Here is a 23,163-nt window from a genome sequence, read left to right on the forward strand (position 1 = left end):
AGTGTGATTGCAAGAATGAGGAGTTAATGGCAGAAGTTGTGCCGTTACTAATCAGCAGTGTCACCACTGTCAACCAAAATAAAAAATCTACCTGGCATGCAGTGTGATGTATAGAAGTGAAACCTAGCTGATGGGCCAAGGACATGTTTTGTAACGGCATCAATTTCCAAGTATTTTCCCCGAATAAAATGTGATCGTGCTCCTTCTCTTTGACCTCTGTGTTCTCAAACGACATTGTCAATCTATGCACACATTCTTTTTAGGTTTTTCATTTTCCTTAAGGTGACGTCACTTCGCACACAAATCAGCATTTGCATACAGCCGCTATATACTGTTAGAGGCTTAGATCTGATGACCTCAGAGGGAGATTAAATCTGGACAATATAGGGAGATGTGTGCAGACCAGGAAACTTTGATATTCGGATCACACGTCTGGTATCGTCGCAAAGGAACAAACAAAAAAGGAAAATTAAAAAAATTTTTTTTTTTTTTTTTTGTGCAAATGAAATACATTTGTGATTTTTCCAACATTAACTCATTTCATTATCTTTCAAAAGTGTTTTCGCACACACGTTGTTTACAATGCTCTGCCATGTAATATGATTTTTAAATGTTTCTCCCACCACCTCACGTTAACACTAGCCAGCACTTTCTTGCCTTCGACTTCACACGTTTAACGTCCCTGGCACACACTTTGCTTCTCTTATGTCTTGACCACATGCTGTTCTCTTTTGCTCCTTCCCATGATGCCAGCGCATGCGCCCTTGCTTAATTTGCATATGTGCTAAGATGGCTGCTGCTTTTCCCCACACACATGCCATATATGCTGTTACAATAGTATAGCCATGTTAAGCGAATGAGAGTTTTGGGGTTAATAAATGTGAAATACTTGAAGTAGCAGATTCAGTTTACAGGGGAAAGCCAAGGAAAATATGAAAGAGATAAAAATAGACATGAGGAGATATAATATCTGATCAGAGGTAAGTTATGAAGTCTACTTAAAGCTGCCCAACACATGCCAGCAACTAATAAACCTAATATGATTATAATGGAAATATTTATAAGTTTCATTACCTTTTGTATCAGCTAGTCTGCTTTATCGACTCACTATAATATGATCTTTAAGTCTAATGTAAACAAATTCTTGTTGACTTGTCCCTTTAAATAATCAATTTCTACCCAATTTTCATCATATATGCATCAAACCTTATCCTTGAGTGGCCATGGGCCTTGTAAGTAGTGACTTTCCTGTAAAAAAAAAAAAAAAAAAAAAAAAAAAAGTTGAGGTCTGTGAGTTGTTAAGCAGGGGCACACTTGGTTTCACAATCCAAATGATGCAAATTATCTGTCCTCAGCTCAATATAATTTAAATTATATAAGTTTACAGAAGATATTTTCAATTGTTGATTTTATATATTTTCTATTGCATAAGGAATATTATTTTTTCCTTGATGTTTGTATTAAAATTTATTTATTTTTTATTTATTTTTATTTATTTATTTATTTATTTTTTGAAAGTGCAACAATTATAAATGTTAATAAAAAAAAAAAAAATTTAATGCCTAACTCTATCTGGAATTTAGTTTATTTGAAGTAGCTGAAACCTTTTCTTTTTTTTTTTTTCTTTTTTTTTGTTTTTTATTACTGTATTAATCCCCAAATAATGATTTAGAAAAGAAATTCCTATATTATTTTTCTTTTGTTGGCCAGAAACACGGTAGCAAGAAGAAAATGGTAGATGAGTACATTTCGGCTTTAGATCCTCTTTCCACGAGATCTGTAGAGGTAATTTGGAAACCCCTTTTTCTACATCAAACTGTTACCAGTCATATTTTAACGAATGGCAAAAGGCTGTCATTCTGAACCAGTGTCAAACAATTCCTAAAACTAAATCCAGACTTCAGTATGACGCAACAAAATGAATAGAATTGATTTTTTATTTATTTATTTATTTTTTAGTCTATATTTAAATCCGTTTCATATCTATCTTCTTACCAGACCTCTTTTTTGTCGATCCCTCCCCCTTTTTTATCTCTATCACTGTCTTTGATGGCCTTTCTATTTCTGTCGCTATCTTTGATGCCACCCCCCTCTCTCTTGATGCTCTCCCTCCTTTGTCGCAACTTCCCTTTTCTTGCCTCTTACTCTCTTCTTTAGCCGCTGGCATATTATATAAACATTTGTTGATAACACCATGCTTTATTCCTTTTCATATCCATACTAACCATCATTGGCAACAAACCATGTGTGCCGTGCATGTTTTGTGATGAATATCTGAGGATCATTTGATTCTGAAAGAGTGGCGTTTAATCTTTTCTTTGTTCCAGGTGTCTCCAGCTTTACCTGTGCTAGCTCGTTTACTCTATCACGCTGATAAAGATGTCCTTGCTGATGCATGTTGGGCCCTTTCTTATTTGTCAGATGGCCCAAATGAAAAAATTCAAGCAGTCATTGATTCAGGTGTTTGCCGAAGATTGGTTGAACTTTTAGTGTAAGTAAATTTTTTTTTTTTTTTTAAATGAAAACGTGTGAAATATAAATAACGTTGATCTGCTGTAAATAAATACTTGAAACGAATTCATACTATAATGGAGCTTTTGGGTGTCTTAATAAAATATGAAAAGGGAAGATGTTAAATAACATTGCTTATATTTGTCTACACTTAGATGAACAGTGTCATTTACCAGCATATTTCTTTCAAATATTATTCAGTTTTGATTATCAAATCTCCATTATTTAGGAAGGTGGAGATTATCAACCAAATTATTTTGAAAGTGACTTAAAGAAGGCCTGTTAACTGAAAACTGTCTGAAGGCAATGTAGGTAAGATTTGTCAGACTGTCAGTACTATACGAGGGCCATTTGAAAAAGAGCAATAAAACATTTTTAAAAAGAAAAAGGAAACACAGTTCGATTACTACTTAAACTGAACTTTATTCAATATAAAATATAAATATTATCTATGTAAAATTAAGTAATTTTAAAGCAATATACAATTTAATACTGATAAAACTGAATTATGAATTTAGGGAACAAACAAAGAAACATTAAATAAATATTTTTTGGCCTTCGTAACAAGATCAGTGTAGTATCTGTTTTGATTTTACACTTTACCGTTTCTGTCTTCGGTCGGTGGAGGAGAAATCTTTCATGACTGAGATTATTTTTGTTCCTATCCAGAGTGCCCCTTATTGGGAAGCTGGATTTTCTCCACAAGATTATATGTTGAAATATTTAAATAACTATTACTTTAAATACAGAAATTATATTTAAAGTTTTGGTTTTCTGTTCTATGTCCATTTTTTTTCCCCCATGTTTTTCATCAAAATGTGTAGCATATTAGTTGTCTCACAAGCCATGATCAGTGATTGCTCACTGGCAGTAATCTGTGGTGTTTCCTGGAGACCAAGTGACAAGTCTCCCCAGATTTCTAGTGTTCTTCACCTTTTGACCACTTGTGAAGATGATTGCATGTTATCGCAACAGCTGTTGTCACTGATTTCTTGTTGGCATCGGCCATTGGTGTTTCCTGGGGTTTGGGTGACAAAATGCCTCCCCAAGGTACCAGATTTGAACTGCACACTTCCAGTGGAGATTTGGTCGGTACTCTCTCACCTCGGTCTTTCCATCCTCCCTGACCCTTCACAACTAGTTGGTGTGGTGTGGCACCAGTCAATGTCATCTACACCAGTTTTTTTTATTACTATTATTATAATAATAAGGGTGCTTGTGCAGTATACTCACGTGTATTTTAAATATTTTCAAGTTAAAATTTTAGGTTTGTATTACTGTACACCTAATATATCACAAATAAATGTTATCAAAGGAAAGATAAGTTACTCTTCTACCTATCTGGGAAGGTTTTTAGTGGTTTTACTCACTTTAAAACGTGTAATCGCTTCGAAAATCATACAATGTTTATCAATATATTTTAAAAAGAAATGTCAGCATGTTTGTAACTTATCTTGCCTTTGATAACATTTATTTGTTATATATTTGTTTTTTGACAACTTTTTCGAATCTGTGTACAGTAAAACAAACTCGTTATGTAAATTATTTAGTTAAAATGTTATAAAAAAACAAAAAATTGAAGTTTTAAATATATTTCAAAGAAATGAATTGCGCCCCGTGCTAAAATATTGATAATTCACCAATCATTAAAAAAAAAAAAAAAAAAAAAACACCGCCTTGAAAAATGCTTACTTTAAAATATTTGAAAATACTCAGTGAAAAGTTTTATTTATTATTAAAAGAATGGACTGAAAAATATTATTTATTATATATTCAATATTAATTAGGGTTTGTATTGTACACATATTCGAAAAAGTTGTCAAAAAAAACAAATATATAACAAATGTTATCAAAGGCAAGATAAGTTACTTTTCTACCTAACTGGATATGTTTTCAGTGTTTTTATTTAATGTAACATGTTTATTCAGCTCAAAAACATACTGTGTTTACCGATGTATCGGTAAATTTAAAATGGCGCCCGACTCTCTCTTTAACACGGTAAGTTTGGAAAAAGGTGCTATAAATATAAAACTAGAAAAAATACTGTTAGAAACTCGCTCAGTATATATTACCGTCACATAGGTTGATATATTCGGTGTTTTTTTTAATAGTATTTTGTCTAGTTTATTATTTATAACACCTTTTCCCGAACTTACTGTGTTAAAGAGAGAGTCGGGCGCCATTTTGAATTTTCCAATACATCGGTAAACAATGTATGTTTTTTGAGCTGAATAAACATGTTACATTGAATAAAAACACGAAAAATATATCCAGTTTGGTAGAAAAGTAATTTATCTTGCTTTTGATAACATTTATTTGTTATATATTTGTTTTTCGACAACTTTTTCGAATCTATGTGTACAGTAATACAAACTCAAAAATTGTTTGTTTTGCATAAAAAGAAATAAAAAAAAATCAATAAAATGAAATATTCGACTTTCTCCAATAAAAATAAAAGTTCAAACACAAATTCACTTACGATATTTTGATTAAAATTATCCCAAATGTGCAATTATAATAATTATTTTCCGAATGGAGAATTGTTCTTTTTCTTTAGAACATACATGGACAATCGGTAACACATATTGGTAGCCATATTTTTATGCCTGTCAGCATGACCACGTGGTTGAATACCGGAAGCTGTCTATACCTACAACTTAATTAGGAAGTGACGTTACGCTGTCATATGCATCGGCCTTTTTTCTCCGTAGCCACGCTTTTGTCCCCTATCCTTCACTTTTCAGATTTTGGAGTAAAAAAAAAAAAAAAAAATTAATATTTGCTTTTTACAATAGCCATTCTATGTTTGATGTTTGGTGAATGCGTTCATTGCATTTTTAAAATATTTTCATAGATTTACAATAGCAAACCTTTTTTTTTTCCGCACAATTTTAAAGTTATACATAAGAGATAAAATTCCAGTTCTTATTGTTTGTTTATTTAAATATTAGATTAATATTAAATTTGAAAAAATGTTACTTAGGTATAAGAGAGAAAGAAACAGAAACACAAAGAAAGTCATGACACAACTTTTAATTTAAATTTCTCTGTTGCAATAATCTTCCCAAGAAACCTATACAAAATATTTTCTTGCAATGAACATGATAGAAGATGGAGACAAGTTGACTAAGACTTAAAAACATGTTTAGATCTGAGAACTTCAGGAAGATTCAATCCGAACATTATATGAAGATGTGTGTGGAATAAGACTTCATAGTCTTAATTTCTTTTGATCAAGCAAAATCCTTCGATTATTTAAAAAAAAAAAAATAAAATAAAAAAAAATAAAAATAAAAAATTAAAAACTTGCTGTTCAAAAGTCTGAAAAGTAATTAAGTTATTTTATTTTGATAGTAACAATTGCTTTTGTTATTTACCCCTTTTAGGTTTTGATATTTTCTTTTTCTCAGATATTCCAATCTTTGTGTAGTTTCTGCAGCTCTGAGAGTCGTTGGCAATATTGTAACTGGAGATGATTATCAAACACAGGTAAGAAATAATTGACTTTTTTCTATCTCGACTAATCGTTATTTTTAGTTTTCATCCGATTCGTTTCTCAATCCATTATATTTTTGTGTTCTTTACAAGTAAACCTATTACAGTCCTCTGTGCTGAGGATGTTAATCTATAAATTTGTCATTATTAGTAGTAGTACTCTTATCTATATCTTTTTCTAAAACGAATCCATCTACTACGCATCTGTTGACAGCAATAGTCAACCAAATTTTATAATTAGGATACAAATATAAACCTTTGATAGACGACACAGAATGGTTAACAAAGCCCTTCCCCTCAAATTTCCTCATGTTAAGAATGGTTTTCTAAATAGTAGCATCAGGGTTCGCAAAAGCTTGAAAAATCCTTGAATTTTTATTTTTGCCTTGAAAAATCCTTGAAAATATGGAAACGGTCTTGAAAATCATTCTTTATGACCAGTAAAAATTTGCAATATTAAAAAATAAAATCGAAATATTAAATTATTTAACAAATTTTAAATATTGAAAATAAAATCGAAATAATACATTGCTCTGAAATGACATTGTATTGTGGATACAAGAGTTACGTCCCTTATGAAACTATCTGATGTTTTCTATATAACATTAGGTAGTTTTTAAAGGGACTTAAGTCTTGTATCCACAATATTGGAAATTTAAAAGTAAAATGAACGCAAGTCTACAAAAGGGGAAAAATAACATAATAGCGCTTGGTTGGCCAAATATAAGTAGGTCAGAGAATATAAATATGATTGTTGGCAGGTATATTGTTTTGTATGTAAATGAAAATGACTTTTCCTGTTGTCAATCAAGTGGTTTTGGTTTATATCATTGTTTATATATCAAATTTTGTTTTGGAAACTTCAATTTTGTGTACAGAAGGCCTTGAAAAGTCTTTGAAAATGGACACTGAAAATCTGTATGAACTTGGAACATTTAGAAATTCATTCTTATGTGGAACAGGGCTTTAACTATTCTGTTCCTACACCATCTTACATCACATAATACTAACTAGCAGGACCCGTGGAAATTCCACGGTAGTTAAAATCTTTTAAAACACATCAGTAAGAGATTCCTTGATTGAGATTGTCGGACTGACTTCCTCATCTTGGTTGTTATAGACACAGCATTTCGGCCGTTTTGCCCTCCGGCCTTCATCAGGTGTTTTGTATCGAACTGAGGAACCGTTTGTTAGGAGTCTCGAACCCAACCCTTTATTATTATTACGGGGGTACCGTGTTCGGACTCCAGCTAGGCTCTGGGACATAGTTGCTGATTCTCTGTTTTGAATGTTACTTTTCACTGCCTTCGTTCAGGATTGAACTCAGCACCTTTGGGTAACTGTAAACTTTGATACAACGTCTAGGACCACTCGGCCATATGTCACTAGGACACAAAACACCTGATGAAGGCCGGAGGGCAAAATGGCCGAACGTTGTGACTATAACAATCAAGATGAGGAAGTCAGTCCGACAATCTCAATAAATGAAACACCTCATCTCAAAAATACAGACCACTACAATGTGGCAATTGAAGCGAAAACCTTATTAGGTATTAAATGCTAAAACATTTTAATACAGCTGGCTAATTGACTATAAAGTAAAAGTTATTCCGAACTTTGATTTAACATTTTAATAAAAAAAAAAAAAAAGCTTAACGTTGTCTTGTATCTTTTTTTTATACTAAGAAAAATGTAAGCATCACGCTGAAATAACAAAAAATGCCATTCTTAATAAGGAGAGAGGGTTTGACTATTCTAAACCTTCACCTAAATAACGATTTAATGAAAAATATGTTTAAAATGTTCTTGTATCTTTTTTATAATTTTTGTTAAATAAGAAAAATTAATAAACTTTGATAGCACTAGTGTAAGAATCATGCTGAAAGCCATTCTTGATATGGAGAGGGGGTTAACTATTCTGAAACTTCACCTAACAATGTAAAAAAAAAAATAAGGGAAAAATATATGTATGAACAATAAATATTTCTTCAGTTAAATAAAATATACTGAAAATCTTTAAATAAGGAATAAATATTTATTTAAACCATAATTATTGAAACAAAGTATTTTACTGCATAAAAAACGGTTATGGGGAGAAGGGTTAACTATTTTGAACCTTCACCTAAATAGCGATTTAATGAAAAAAAAAATTAATGGTCTTGCATCTTTTTTTTATAATTTGTTTTAAAATAAGAAAGAAAAAAAAACTTTGATACCGCTATTGTAAGAATCATACTGAAAGCCATTCTTAATATGGGGAGGAGGTGTTAACTATTCTGAAACTTCACCTAACAATGTAATAAAAATAATGGAAAAAATATATGAATGAACAATAAATATTTCTTCAGTTAAATAAAATATACTGAAAATCTTTAAATAGGAAATAAATATTTCTTTAAATAAATTAAATCGTAAGTAATGAAACAGTGTTTAATTTCATATTAAAAAAAAAATTGTTGTGTCCACTTTTTATAGTATTTAAATATGTATGCCCTGTCGGTGATCATTAGAAGATAATGACTGCCTGTAAAAGAAGCAAAATAAAACGAACAAAACATAATAACTATGTAAACAACGTGAAGATGTATAAATGTTACAAAATTACTCGATTCGGCATTAAATAACACGAAAATGGATTGATATGCCGTAAAACAAAAACAAAACAGAACAAGACGTAAAATATGTTTTGACTCTGTGTTACTCAGTGTATTTGCGAATGGTGACTTTGGTGAAAACCCGATTTATTTCATAAAGTCATTCTTGACTTTTGTAACATTTATTTCTAAACATATTTTTTGTTATGTAAGGCTCACTCAAAAGTAAATAAAAATAATAAAAAAGATAAAGTGGCACAGTAAAAAAAAAAAAAAAAAAAAAAAAAAAAAAAAAAAACGAACTCCTAACGTTAAATGTAAAAAATATATTTATTACTGAATAAAATAGAATAAGCGTTCCGTATTACACTATAATAATAAAAAGAAGACATCGTTAAAAATGTAAGTAAAACACTATACTATTTAAACTGTGGAACGATACCTTCTATGCATAATTGTCTTTAAAATAATCCAGAACCATAAATAGACAGTTTATATATTTTTTTTTTGTTTGTTCGGGAAGTTTTGGGAAATAAAAGTGTTTAATGATTTTTAACTAATAAAGATTGAACAATAAAGGGAGATAATTCACATTAATTAATGTTTGCGATGATGATGATGACATGACACCGTACGGACAAGCATATTAATATATAGATATTTTCAATTGTTTACGAAAAAATTCAAATATTGTTTTTAAAATGAAAATTTTTTTTTTAATTCAAATATTTTTTTTTTTAATTCAAATATTTATTTTAAATTCAAATGTCTTTTTTTTTTTTTTTTAATTCAAATGTCTTTTTCTTTTTTTTTTTTAATTCAAATGTCTTTTTCTTTTTTTTTTAATTCAAATGTCTTTTTCTTTTTTTTTAATTCAAATGTCTTTTTCTTTTTTTTAATTCAAATGTCTTTTCCTTTTTTTTTTAATTCAAATGTCTTTTTTTTTTTCTTTTTTTTTTTTTTAATTCAAATATCATTAGCTAATTACAATCTAATGCAAAATAGGGAGATTAAATATTTAATTGCCCCACAATTTTCAATCAATTACAAGGAAAACGTTTAAGAAAAAATATTTAGAAAAATCTAATCATATATGCCACTCCCAATGTATCTTTTTGTTGTTTGTAAAAATATGTGGACATTACTTATGGGTTATACAGTAATTTGAAAATTAAAACAAAAGCGACAAATTTCAAATTAAATATTAAAAAGTTTAATTGAAATCGGTAATTGTTTCTGAATCATTATTACATGAGCAAATCTGTTTATTTCGTTTCTATTAGGTAGATCGTCTTTTTTGTCGATTCAAAATTTTGTTTTTCCGTTTTTAAATGGAACAAGCTAATTCTTTTAAATATTCTCATTTGCTTGAAAGGGTTTCACATTACAATTTTTTTTCCTCCCCCAGGTAATGTTAAACTGCTCTGCTTTACCATCCTTGCTGCTTCTTTTGAGTAGTTCAAAAGAAACGGTCAGAAAAGAAGCTTGTTGGACAATATCGAATATCACGGCTGGAAATCGAATGCAAATACAGGTAAATACTGCAATTGGCTGTGTGCTGTGCATGTTAAAGTTTTGACAATCAGTTTGCAAAAAAAAAAAATGTAAATCAAATAAGATTTTTTTTATTCATATGAATCAATTGTCTGACTCGATTTTAAAATTATTTTTACACACCTGCGTCTAAATGTTGTAAGACTTATTCTATAGGAAAATAATAATGCGATTCTAAAATTAAGGTACTTTAGCAACGTCTATAGCAAATTAGGTTGTGGTTCTATCAAACTCGCAGAATTTCAACTTGGCACATCCTTGTCCTTAGTCGGCATTGGTATCTCCTTCACCTCTACCACTTCCTATAAGAATACGGACAGAACATTAGGTAGAATATTGATAATCGCCAATAAACAAAATTTTACAGATTTAGATCTTTCTGGACATAAACATGAAGGCAATTACTATGGCGACATTATTACACAAAACAATCATTTCTTCCATTTATATGGAGTGATTAAGTTTTCTCCCACTACAAGAACTTAGACACCAGAGTTGGAAAGTGGGATTGAAAAGTCAGCACTCCAGAGGGGCGCTATAACCTGCCAAAAGTGCCTGAGCAGCTTTGTCGGCATTGCCCTATGAAGATGCCTCGAACTTTCTTCCATTTATGTCAAATCTCATCATCTGATGATAGATTGACCATTTAATAAAATAACACTAATTTTATTAGATTTCAGCTGTCAACATAAAATATGGGGAAGCAAACAAAAAAAGGCCAAATTATAAATAAAATTTCATTGACCAACCTTTGCTTTTTACAATATAACGAATACTTGCATCCAGCAACAGAATCATATACAGCAAAAGACATGACTCCATAGGATCGCACCACATACATGGATTAAATGTTGGAGCGGATATTTTCCAATCATTTTTGAAAATACAGACCCCAAACACACACACCAAAGGTAACATAGCATGAAGAATTTCTTTGATTCCCACAGATTGTCAGTTATCTTTGTTGAAAAACTTAACAGTTCATCTGTTTGACATGTAAGTAATTGGTCTGTTGGGTAGTAGCGTCTCGTAAAAGTGGTTGTGGTGATAATATACACCTAAACTTGCCTCGCAGCTGCAATAATATAACTAAAAATAAAAATGCCATCATCTTTTGCTCAGTTGTGATATGATCTTCTGTTGTTATTCTTTTACACATTACATGAGATTCCCTTTACCTGCTGCCTTGACAAATGAAGACGGGCTACAAAAAAGGCAACACAGTTAACAAGCTAAAAAGAAAGATATCTCTTTGTTACATCTAATTTTGGTCTTCTGTCCATGACCTATCTTAACTCTATTTTTTTTTTTTTTTTTTTTTTTTCTTATAGAATTTTTCTATTTCCGTGCTTAAATTAACAATGTGAAAAATACTGTTTTTAACTTGTTTTTTTTTTTTTTGTGCACACCTGCATCTAAATATCATTGCACTCAACTCTTGGAGAAAATACCAATATGATTAAAAAACAAATGATGTTTCAGATTAACTCAAGATATACCAATATCATTTACTCATAGATTCTACAAACCAGTTTGACAAGGAATACTTAAAACTATCCAGACATGTCTTGCTTTTCACACAAAAAAAAAAAAAATTTAACTGATACAGAACCAATAACGTTTCTGAATTTTTGGAGATGAGGATTAATTATTTGTATTGTTTGGATTCTTTTGACTACTGTTCTCATCTTTTAACCTCAATGTTGTCTTTGACCTCCTTCAGGTGTATCTTGTCAAACTCAAATTTTTTACGCAGTCTTCAGAGCATTGTACCCCCATGGATTAAAATAAAGTGTTCCGTTCAAAATCTGTGCAGATTCCAAAGTTTGACAGAAAGGTTTTGGAGTTTAGCAAGTGAAGAAGGTTGAAGGTCACATTGACCGAGACGTTGTGAAAATAAGTCAAAATGAGAACCGTCATCCGAAGTATCCAAACAATACGAAGAACAAATGACATTAGCAAAAAGAAAACGCTTGTTTTCTGTTGGATGGAAATTAAAAATTGAGTAAAGCTCAAAGATTTATACATGATACCAAAATTTTATATACAAATGTAAAACCAATTTAAAAAATAATTATCAAATACTTGCACCAACAATAAACTAATAAAAATGTGAGCAACGATCAAAAAGTTATAGAAAAGTGCAAAAAGGTTAAAATTGGATGTCTATTGCCTTAATGATTCCTACTGGCAAAAAATCTACAAAGAGCTAACAAGCACGTGGAAGAACACAACATGGTTTGAAGAATGCAAGTCGAGAAATGGCTAGTCATCATGCACTATGGTTTCTGTGTTCAAACTTTGTCAGTTCTGCTTGGTGTTAAAGGTTTTATAAAAAATGGGTTTCAAAACCTTCAACATCAAGCGAGACTGACATATCTTTCTGTCGTGATCAGATTTCCTGGATAACCAAGTTGATAAAATCCGGTTATTCCCGACAAACACAGTAACGTATAGTATTTAAATAAATTATATTAACTCTTGCAGAGTCTGTTAACTCTTCATCGCGGCTTGTATCGTCTAGTGTGTGTGCGTGTGTGTGTATATATATATATATATATATATATCAGTGTTCATCTGTGTGTGCGAGTGTTTACACTGATAAAATCAGACAACACTTGACAGTTTTTAAACACAAGGAATACCAGGAAAGGACACGTACCTTGTTTTGAGTTACAACTCTTTGACATAGTTTTTTCATGTTACCACGCTGCTGAAATTCTTATCTTAAATTAGTTTTTCTGTTTGTACAAAAATGAGACCATATTGATATGCCCTCTTCTTGCCACAAAAATAAGGAAATTCTATCCATGTTTATATTAGATACTACCAAATTCTCTTAATGAGGTGTAATGCTTTATGCTAAGTGGTCACACAATTATTGATGGGGATATAACCAACTCTAAACATACTAGATAACTTTATTTTGGCCTAGCCTGTCCTCTTCAAAATTTCTTAAACTCATATCGCCATATTACAATATTAACAAAACTATTTTTTTTAATATCATACACTGACAATGTTGTATATTAAACTCTCCTGATTTACTCTTCTAAGCCTGCAATATTTTAAAGTTTTTATCGTTTAAAGTTTTTATCGTTTAAAGTTTTTATCGTTTAAAGTTTTTATCGTTTAAAGTTTTTATCGTTTAAAGTTTTTATCGTTTAAAGTTTTTATCGTTTAAAGTTTTTATCGTTTAAAGTTATCTTTCTATAATTTTTTCCTTTTCTTTATTCAGGCTGTGATTGATGCAAACATATTTCCAGTCTTAATTGAAATTCTGGGCAAAGCAGAATTCAAGACTAGAAAAGAAGCTGCCTGGGCCATAACGAATGCTACGTCTGGTGGTTCTCCAGAGCAAATACGGTAACGACTTTGCTAAATATATAGGATTGTGCTAAAAGATGTTTTAAAAATCATGTAACTTTCTCAAAAATAATGTTTTTGTTCAGAATTTCCCTTTTATTATTAAAAAAATAAAAATCTAATGTACATACTGTGACAATTAAAACATAATATTCTAAAAATTACATAAATTAGTCAAGTAGCTTTATTTTTATTAAAAAAAGTCATTTTTAAATGATTAATGGAAATTCATAGGTATTACAGCAAAAACCTAGAAAGTTTGACTTGAGTTATTTCTCCCCTTATTATAAGACTTTTTGGCGCTTTGTCATAATAGTGAAATTCAAAACTCAAAATATTGAATTTCAAGTAAAACCAATATTGTTTACTTAATTGTCGTGTTATATTAATAAACATATCCAAAAATTTGAAAAAAAAAAAAAAAAATGGTAGAAAATTAATTCAGTTGCAAAAATTGAATTTGGTCCAAAAAAAGAAACCGGAGAGGTCAAATCATAAAAAGGGAAGTTTTTTTTTCAAAAAACTCAGGCCAATTTAGCAAAACTCAACTTTCACTAATTGTTTTTGAAAACCATTTTCATTAACAATTATACTTCTATCTTATCATTTTTCATAATTTTAGGATATATTCATTATTGCGACATATCTTTATAGATACCATTGGTTTTAGTTAAAATTTAATATTTTGAATTTAGCTATTACTAGCAGGGGTGCCCGGTATTGCCCAGGTGTTTGGAAGTGTGTGTTGAGCAAAAAAAAAAAAGTGGTAGTAGGCATTCTTGAACCCATACCGCGAAGGAGGAAAAACATGAAAAAAAGAGGATAGTGAATTAAATGAGTTGGTAATTAACTTTTGCCCAAGTGGAGGATATTGGCACAAGAACGAAATAAAAAAATTTTTTTAAAGATAGAGATCAAACGCGAAAATGTAGGGCAATTAGTTTTCCTCGCTAACCATTAGGCCAAAGAGGACAGTGAATTCAATGAGTTGGTAATTAACTAAATAATCATAGGAGTCAGCGCAGAAATGAAAGTTGCTTTTAAACCTGGCCAAGGGCCAGTTAAGTTTTCTGCTTTCTGTCATGGTATTTATTTGCTTCCCTAGGAAAGCAAATTAGACACAAGGTCGTTTATAATGTGGGGGAAAACCAGCTCCCCAAAAGAGGGGGCACTCTGATAGTATCCAAATAGTAATTGTCTCAGTATGAAGGGTTTCTCCTACATATTGATCAAGGACAAATTACAGAACAGAAACTACTCGGCCGGAAGACAGGCGGTTACGTTTGCTTTGATTATTTTCACGTTTACAAAAAAGACAAACACTTGCAACGAGAGAATTTTTTAAAACTCCATCAAAAAAAAAAAAACAGACGATGTCCGTTTGCGAATCTGAGATATTATGATCTAGGAAGTATTAGAAAACGTCTCCCGGAATCTAACCGACGCAAGAACGGCAATGCAAAATGCCTTTCGGGGACATACACAAATGCTTGTGCCCATTTTGCCTTTTATATAATAGACTAGCGGGGGTACCCAGCGTTGCCCGGGTGTTTAGAGGTGTGTTGGGGGGGGGGGGGGTAAATGAAAACAAAAGAAGCAAAGCAATAACCCTGTTTAAATATTATATTTAAAAAAAGTTTTAAAAAAATTTTTTAAATTGGAAAAAAAAAACAAAAAAAAAACAACCGTGATGCAAACAAACAGTGTTAAAATTTCTTAAAATCAGAAGAAAAAAAAAAAAAGGTGAACGTGATGGAAAGAAACCAAATAAAAATGAATGTAATGCAAAACGATGTTAAAACTTAAAAAAATCAAAAAACAAAAACAGCGAACACGAAAAATGGCATGTTTCAATATTAAAACTGTAAAAATAAAAATTTATTTGAAAGCTCGGATCAAAGCTGCAATCTAAAGATAACAACCATTGTGTTATGAGCGCGTGAGCAAATCTAGGTTGCTTTTTATAATATTTAAACTAATTCAAGGACCGGCATCTTTTGTGCAGGCGTATTATATACTTATCTCGTGAAAATCTGTCACCTGTGTCGAAAGTTTTTGCAAAACATACTATCACGCACATTTTGCCTTTTATATATATAAACTAGCGGGAATACTGGCATTGCTTGGGGTTTAGAGGTATGTGTGTTAGGGGGGTAAATCAAAACAAAAGAATAAACGAAGTAATAACCCTGTTTAAATATTATTAAAAAAAAAACAATCTAAAAAATGTTAAAATTTCTTAAAATCGGAAAAACAAAAGTATGGGCGTGATGCAAAACTGTTAAAACTTTAAAAAAAATAAATCTGAAAAAAAAAGTAAAAAAAAAAAAAAAAAAAAAAAAAGCAAACTTAAAAAATGGCATAAATAACCCTGTTTCAATATTTAAAAAATGTGTGTGTTAGTGCGAGGGTGGGGGGGGGGCTAGATGAAAACTAAAATGTGTGTTAGTGGGAGGGGGGGGGCTAGATGAAAACTAAAAGTAATAACCCTGTTTAAATATTAAAAAAATTAACAAAAAGTGAAAAGTTGTGGGAGGGAGGTAGGCTCGAACCCGAAGCCTTGAGGTCTGATGATGTAGCATGACACCACAAAGCCAGGGACTTGGAAAGAGTTGAAAATTAGCGTTTAAAAACCCAGGTGGTTTTCTAGGTCAGATATCATGCCGTAGCAGTAGCAGAGAAAACGAATTCACAGCATTTTGTAAGATAAAAGGGGGATTGTCCAAATTGAATAGCAATTGTCTGATATAAGGGGTTTCCCCTACATTGCTTTCTAGACGTTCTCGGCACGAGGCCGAGAACGACGTTCGCTTCAAATTAATTTCACTTTATTTATACTAAAAAGCCAAACAAACACATGACAGTGAAATAGTGCAAAAAGTCTATCAAAATAAATCTAGACACGACGTCCCTTCACAAATCCTACATATTATGATCTAGGAGGAATATAAATAGTTCTAAGACACAGTAACCCCCACCCCCACCCCCCACCCCCAAGAAGCCTGGCGAAAAAAGTCTCGATATTATGATTTGGACCGTATATAAAAAGTTTTAAGACCTAGTCACCCCGTCGAAAATGCCAGCGAAAAAATCTTTGCAAGACATACATAAAATGTACACACACACACATTTTACCTTTTTTTTTTTAAATCTGTATCATGTACAGAACCATGCTACCACGAAAATATCATTCCAAAAATCATGTCAATTGATCAAGTAGTTTTAATTTAAAAATTTAAAGTAACTAAAGAGTGGTTGCCATTCAAAAAGTTGGTGCTTTTTCGTTATCTCTCTCTCTCTATATATATATATATATATATATATATATATATATAAATATAAATTTTGTGATAAGAATTAAAAAAAAAAAAAAAAAAAAAAAAAAAACTTTTGAAACTCAATCTATCAAAAACTACTTTGTGCATTTTTCTTAGATATTTTCTCTACCTACACACACAGCTTATAGCATAACACCTAGGTTCCCTATATCTCATTCCCTATTACAGACTGTTACATTTCCAACACGTTTCCCAGATCAGCAAGATCAATATGCCTCACTTCTAGGTCTATTTCTGACCACAGTTCCCAATGATTGTGTAACGAATGCCCATAGCCCACTCGGGAATGCTAAACACACTGCGGTGATGATAGAAATCGCCCTAAATTCTCGGAACCTGATGAAATGGAGACTGAATATCCAAGTCAAGAAACAGAAACCCCAAAACAAGAAACTTCCTATCGAACACCATCCAAACAAAAGAAAAACCAAAACAAAAGTTTTAAGGTCCCGTTCAAACTCCAGATCTAGGACTCCAATCCCTAAAAATCAAACTGAAGATGAAATGGAAACAGAATACCCAAACCAACAAACAGAAACATTAAATAAAGAACGCCCCCCCCCCATCGATCACTGTCAAAACAAAAGAAAAACCAAAACAAAACGGACATAAGGTCCCATACTAATTCCAGTTCCAGATCCCCAAACAAAAAAATGAAACAAAAGACCAAACAGAAGACAAAACAAAAGGAAAAAACAAAGCTAATTGAAAACCCTCAACACTTTACACTTAATCCATACCTTATATCAACACCAATACTAAAACCCATAATCAACTTCAAGACCTAAAAAGAAAAAAAAAACACCACAGAGGATCATAACCTCATCACCAATGACCTATAAACCAGTATTTCTTCAGTGGAACATTAGAGGTGAAAAGACAAATTTTGACAAATTGAACCTTCTCATTGCCTCTTTTCACCCAGCAGTCATATGCCTACAAGAAATTTATAAGAAAATTCAGAACACACTACATGTCAAACGATACACAACCTATGACTATATACACTAACAAGGAAACAGAGCTTCCGGGGGAGTATCCATTCTAATTAACAATAATGTTATTCAAAGCGAAACCAAACTGAATACAACACTACAAGCCGTTGCAGTAACCATCGGTCTAAGAAAACCACTAACAATCTGCCACCTAATGAAAACTTAAATAAAACAGACTTGAACTTATTGATCCAACAACTTCCTAAACCTTTTATCCTCATGGGTGACTTTATAGCCACAATGAACTGTGGGGAAACAAACAAGCAGAAGAGGTAAAATTATCAAAAATTTTCTAGATGAAAACCAACTATGTCTGTTTAACAACGGAACAAACACCTATCTTCACCCTAGCTCTGGAACACTCTCGGCTATTGACCTCACTATATCTGAACCCAGCATCTTCACAGAATATAAATGGAAAGTACATCATGACACCTGTGTGAGTGATCACTTGCCGATCATCCTAGAAGGTCAAGAACCAGAGAACGACACCAAAACACCCCGATAGAACTTGCATAAGGCCAACTGGGAAGATTTTTAAAAAATGTGCCACACAGACTTAGTGCAAGAAGCTAATTCAAGAAAAGATGACATCGTCCACTTCACCAACACTAAATATTATAGCTGAGAAAACTATTCCTAAAAGCTCCCCATCAACAAGATACAACAAGCCTTGGTATAATAAAGATTGCAAAGAAGCGCTCAGAGCCAGACGAACAGCACTCAGAAAATTTAATAGCCAACCAACTAAAGAAAATCTAGAAAATTACAAAATAGAGCCATTAAGCAAGCTAAGCAATCAACATGGCAAACTTATGTTAGCCAACTAAATTCAAACACCAAGCCTAAGGAAGTAGAGAACATGATAAACAAAATTACTGGGAAATACATTAAACAAGCTACTAAACATCTCCTCCATACAAACAATATCAAAATCACTAACAAAGAAAAAATAGCTGAAATCTTAGAGAACTTTGCCAAAAACTCCTCACCAACTAATAGGAACAAAGAATTCCAAGTCAACAAACACCAAGCAGAGCAACAACAAATCCGATTCCACTCAGATAACAGTGAATACTACAATCAAATCCTTACTACGTACGAATTAGAAGAATCTCTCAAAAACACCCATAATTCAACAGCCGGACTCGATGAAATCCCCGTCTTCCTAAAAGGATTGCCAATGAAATGAAAAGAATACCTCAAAATTTTCAATGATATCTGGATCAATGAAACATTCCCTGACACGCCATTATAATTCCCATACCTAAACCTTCAAAAGACCCTCAGATGCAATAAACTCCCGTCCCATTGCACTTACAAGCTGCATCTGCAAAACCCTCGAGCGAATGATCAATAGAAAACTAACCTGGTATCTAGAAATAAATCACCTAATCTCTGAACACCAAGCAGGCTTCCAAAAGGGCAGAAGCCCTATTAACCACATTATAAATTTGGAAACCTATATTAGAGAAGCCTTCATCCTCAAAGAACATGTGGTAACAGTTTTCTTTGACATTTAAAAAGCCTTTGATACCACTTGAAAGTACGGAATATTAAAAGACCTGAATTAACTAGGTCTAAAAGGCAGAATGCCAACATTTATCAAAAACTATCTGAGTGACAGAACCTTCCAAGTAAGACTCGGAAACATCTTATCAAAGTCTCAAAAACAAGAACTGGGAGTTCCTCAAGGTGGAATTCTTTCAATCACACTTTTTAATGTGAAAATAAACAATATACCTAATAACATAAGCTCCGGAACAAACTATGCCATCTATGTTGACGACCTCATGATAAGTTTTAAGGCCAAACACATAAACACTATTGAACGACACCTACAACTATGCATCAACAAAATTAGCAGCTGGGCTACCAAAAACGGCTTTAGCTTTTCTCAAACAAAAACAAAATGTGTCCACTTCTGCCAACATAGAAAAATGCATCCTGACCCTGAGCTAAAAATTAACAAACTAACAGTTACAAATCAATACAAATATCTTGGAGTCATCTTTGACAAAAAACTCACCTCCATACCCCATATTAAATACTTAAGAAAAAAATGCAACCAAAGGACCCAACTTGTGAGAACCATAGCTCATACAAACTGGGGAGTTGATCGCAAAACAATTCTAAAACTCTACCAAACACTGATAAGATCAAAGTTGGACTATGGCTGCTTAATCTACGGTGCAACAAGAAAATCCTACATTTTGAACTCAACACAACTCACCACCAAGGACTCCGACTAGCACTTGGAGCATTTACCACTACACCAGTCGAGTCTCTATGCAGAAACAAATGAATCTGCACTTGAAATGAGACGAACAAAATTAGCCCTACAATACTATACAACACTTGCATCTAACACCTCAAGCCCTATATACCAGAGTGTCTCTCAACCCAAACACCAAACCCTATTCCAAAAAAAAAGGAAAAAGCAATCAAGCCTTATGGTTTCCGCATGAAAGAAATAAAAGACGAAGCCAAAATTAACATCCCGCAAATCCACAAAGCTTCTACACTCAAACATCCACCCTGGCTTTCCAAAACCTCTTTAAACCCACCCGAACATCCAAAACCTACTACTATACTATTAAATCTCTCAAAACACCCCAAATCCAACACAAATCCATCTTTATGGAAAAAATACATGACATCTTTCATGACTATCCAGATTATGAACACATTTATACTGACGGAGCTAAAACCAAAGAAAGTCTGAAGCTCTGCTATTTATCGGCAAAGAAAAATCCAAAAACGCCTACCTGATAGGTCTTCCATCTTTAGTGCTGAAGCCTCAGCAATAAACCTGGCCCTTAATATAAGTGCCGATCAAGCAAACAAGTTTTTAATATTTTCAGACTTTTTATCAGTTTTAACTTCATTAAAAGAAAAGAACACTCGCAATCTGCTAATAACTAATCTATTAAACAAACTTGATTTTCTTCAAACTCAAAAACAAATCATCCTATGCTGGATCCCAAGCCATATTGGCATCCTAGGAAACACAAAAGCTGACCTAGCTGCTAAAGAGTCACTAAACCTGGAAATGTCCAACATAAAAATCCCCTACACTAACTTTAAACCAACCATAAACTTAAACATCAAATCAAAATGACAACAACAATGGAACACTTATACAAAAACAAGCTACAAGAAATCAAGCCTACACTTGGAGAATGGAATCCCAAATCGAAACTAAACCGGAAAGAAGTGGTGATCATTACAAGATTAAGAACAAGTCATGCAAATATCACCCACTCATTCCTATTAAAAGGAGAAAATCCACCTGAATGCCTACTTTTCCAAGAAAACTAAACCGTTAAACATTTTCTAACTAACTGCATTGACCTAGCTCCCCTATGCCGAAAATACTACAGCACTAACAACATTAAAGATCTCTTTGAAAATAGAAATGAAAAAGCAATTCTAAATTATGTGGAAGAAGTAAATCTCTCCAAAATATAAATCTATCTTAAAAAGAAAAAAAAAAATTTTACAACCCAAATCTTTTAATAACCTTCTTCCAATCTCACCTCGACATACTGGAAAATAAAGAACACCTACCTTACTAAGACAACCCCCCCCCCCAAAAAAAAAATTTATTTGGCCTTAAATGACCATGCAGCTGTTGATAGGCCAATAAACCGACCAACCAGCCAACCAAAATTCTCGACCCAAAACTGAAGAGCCATTGCTCAAAACAAGATATTATAACAAGGCTGATTGGGAAGCCATCAGGGATTTCATCAGAGATGCCCCATGGGGAAATATCTTTTCTCTTTCCACTGAACAGTGTGCAAATGAGACCACTGAATGGTTCAAAACGGTAATTGAAGCTGATGTTCCCACGCAGAAATTCTATAACAAACCCCACTCTCCCCAATGGTTTACTTCTACTTGTACAGCTACCATTGCTCAAAGGCAGCATGCATACCACAAATTTAACCGACATAATGCTAGTACAAACAGACAAAAGTTTATAGAAGCTAGAAGTAATTGCAAGAAAGTGACAGCTAAGAGAGAATATACCAAAAACCACCAAAAAACGCATCGAAGCACAGAAATTAGAAACTCGTGATTTCTGGAAAATCTACAACAGTGTAATGGACAATCAACAATTTCCCCCCCCCCCCCATCCAACAATCACGGCAACTGAGAAGACTAACATGCTTACCAGTAGGTTCGCTTCAAACTCCACATTGGACCCAGCAAACCACCCCCTCCCGGACTTTTCATTTGTGGACAGACACCACGCTAGATGATCTGATAATCACCCCTTCTCAAGTCCATGATATCATAAAAACCTAGACACCTCAAAAGTATGTGGGCCTGATCTCATCCCGGCTGTGCTATTAAAAAATGCTCTGTTGAGGTTGCTTCAGTCCTCTCTAAACTTTGCAACAAATACCTTAATGAATCTTGCTTTCCTAACTGCTGGAAAATTGCTTCTGTAGTACCAGTTTACAAGAATTCTGACGAAAGAACTGACCCATTAAATTATCGCCCTCTCCCCATTAACCTCCCACTTTTCGCCAAAATATGTGAGTCCATAATTAACCAAGCTCTAGTCCATCACATTACAGATGCTAAACTTCTGATCGACCAACAATATAGATTTAGGCAAGCCTGTTTTGCAGCAGATATCCTAACTGTAATCTCTGAACATATATACCGTACACTGGACAAAGCAGGGGAGGGTAGAGCGGTAACCCTAGATATATCTAAGGATTTTGACAGGGTTTGGCATGACGGCCTTCTCATGAAAATCAGATCATATGGAATTAGTGGACGAATACTGAACATAATTAAATCCTTCTTAAACAAGAGAAGAATCCAGGTTGTCTTTGACAATCGTACATCTAAACAATGATATAAATGCAGGTGTACCTCAGGGGTTTATCCTTGCACCTTTAGTATTCCTAATATTTATTAATGACCTTCCTGATAAAATTGTCTCTTGAGATGGGTATATATGCTGATGACACCACGTTCTATAACAAGCACGAGAGGAAAATAAATGAACATATATCTAAGGAAATGGCAGAAACACTAGAGGTTGACCTCCAATCTGTAGTAGAATGGGGACAAAAATGGATGGTCATATTTAATGCTGCCAAGACTAAACTTGTTTCCTTTAATAATTATAAGAAACCTTCTCAACCACCAATGGCTAAAGATACATTACCTGAAAGTACTTCTTTCAAACTCCTCGGGGAACATGAGTTGGGACAGATACATTGAGAGCATTACCAGTGATGTTGTGAGGAAGGTGGGCTCTATACCGTGCTAAAAAGTGACTTACTC

General features: G+C 32.7%; 1 protein-coding gene across 3 annotated transcripts in view; it reads left to right on the plus strand.

Moving 5' to 3' along the window:
* LOC145248277 (importin subunit alpha-7-like) overlaps positions 1 to 23,163 on the plus strand; it is a 115,023-nt gene that overhangs the window by 82,068 nt on the left and 9,792 nt on the right. For 2 of the 3 annotated variants that reach the window (XM_080110146.1, XM_080110147.1), the window contains exons 9-13: positions 1,711 to 1,785; positions 2,328 to 2,491; positions 5,922 to 6,000; positions 10,009 to 10,134; positions 13,393 to 13,520. In XM_080110146.1, the coding sequence (XP_079966272.1) occupies positions 1,711 to 1,785; positions 2,328 to 2,491; positions 5,922 to 6,000; positions 10,009 to 10,134; positions 13,393 to 13,520 (572 nt within the window). The remainder of the gene's footprint in view (positions 1 to 1,710; positions 1,786 to 2,327; positions 2,492 to 5,921; positions 6,001 to 10,008; positions 10,135 to 13,392; positions 13,521 to 23,163) is intronic. The other variant, XM_080110148.1, reaches the window with a different exon arrangement.

Source organism: Euprymna scolopes, chromosome 26, assembly GCF_053919585.1.
Source record: "Euprymna scolopes isolate OS-2025 chromosome 26, ASM5391958v1, whole genome shotgun sequence".
Classification (NCBI taxonomy): Eukaryota; Metazoa; Mollusca; class Cephalopoda; order Sepiida; family Sepiolidae; genus Euprymna; species Euprymna scolopes.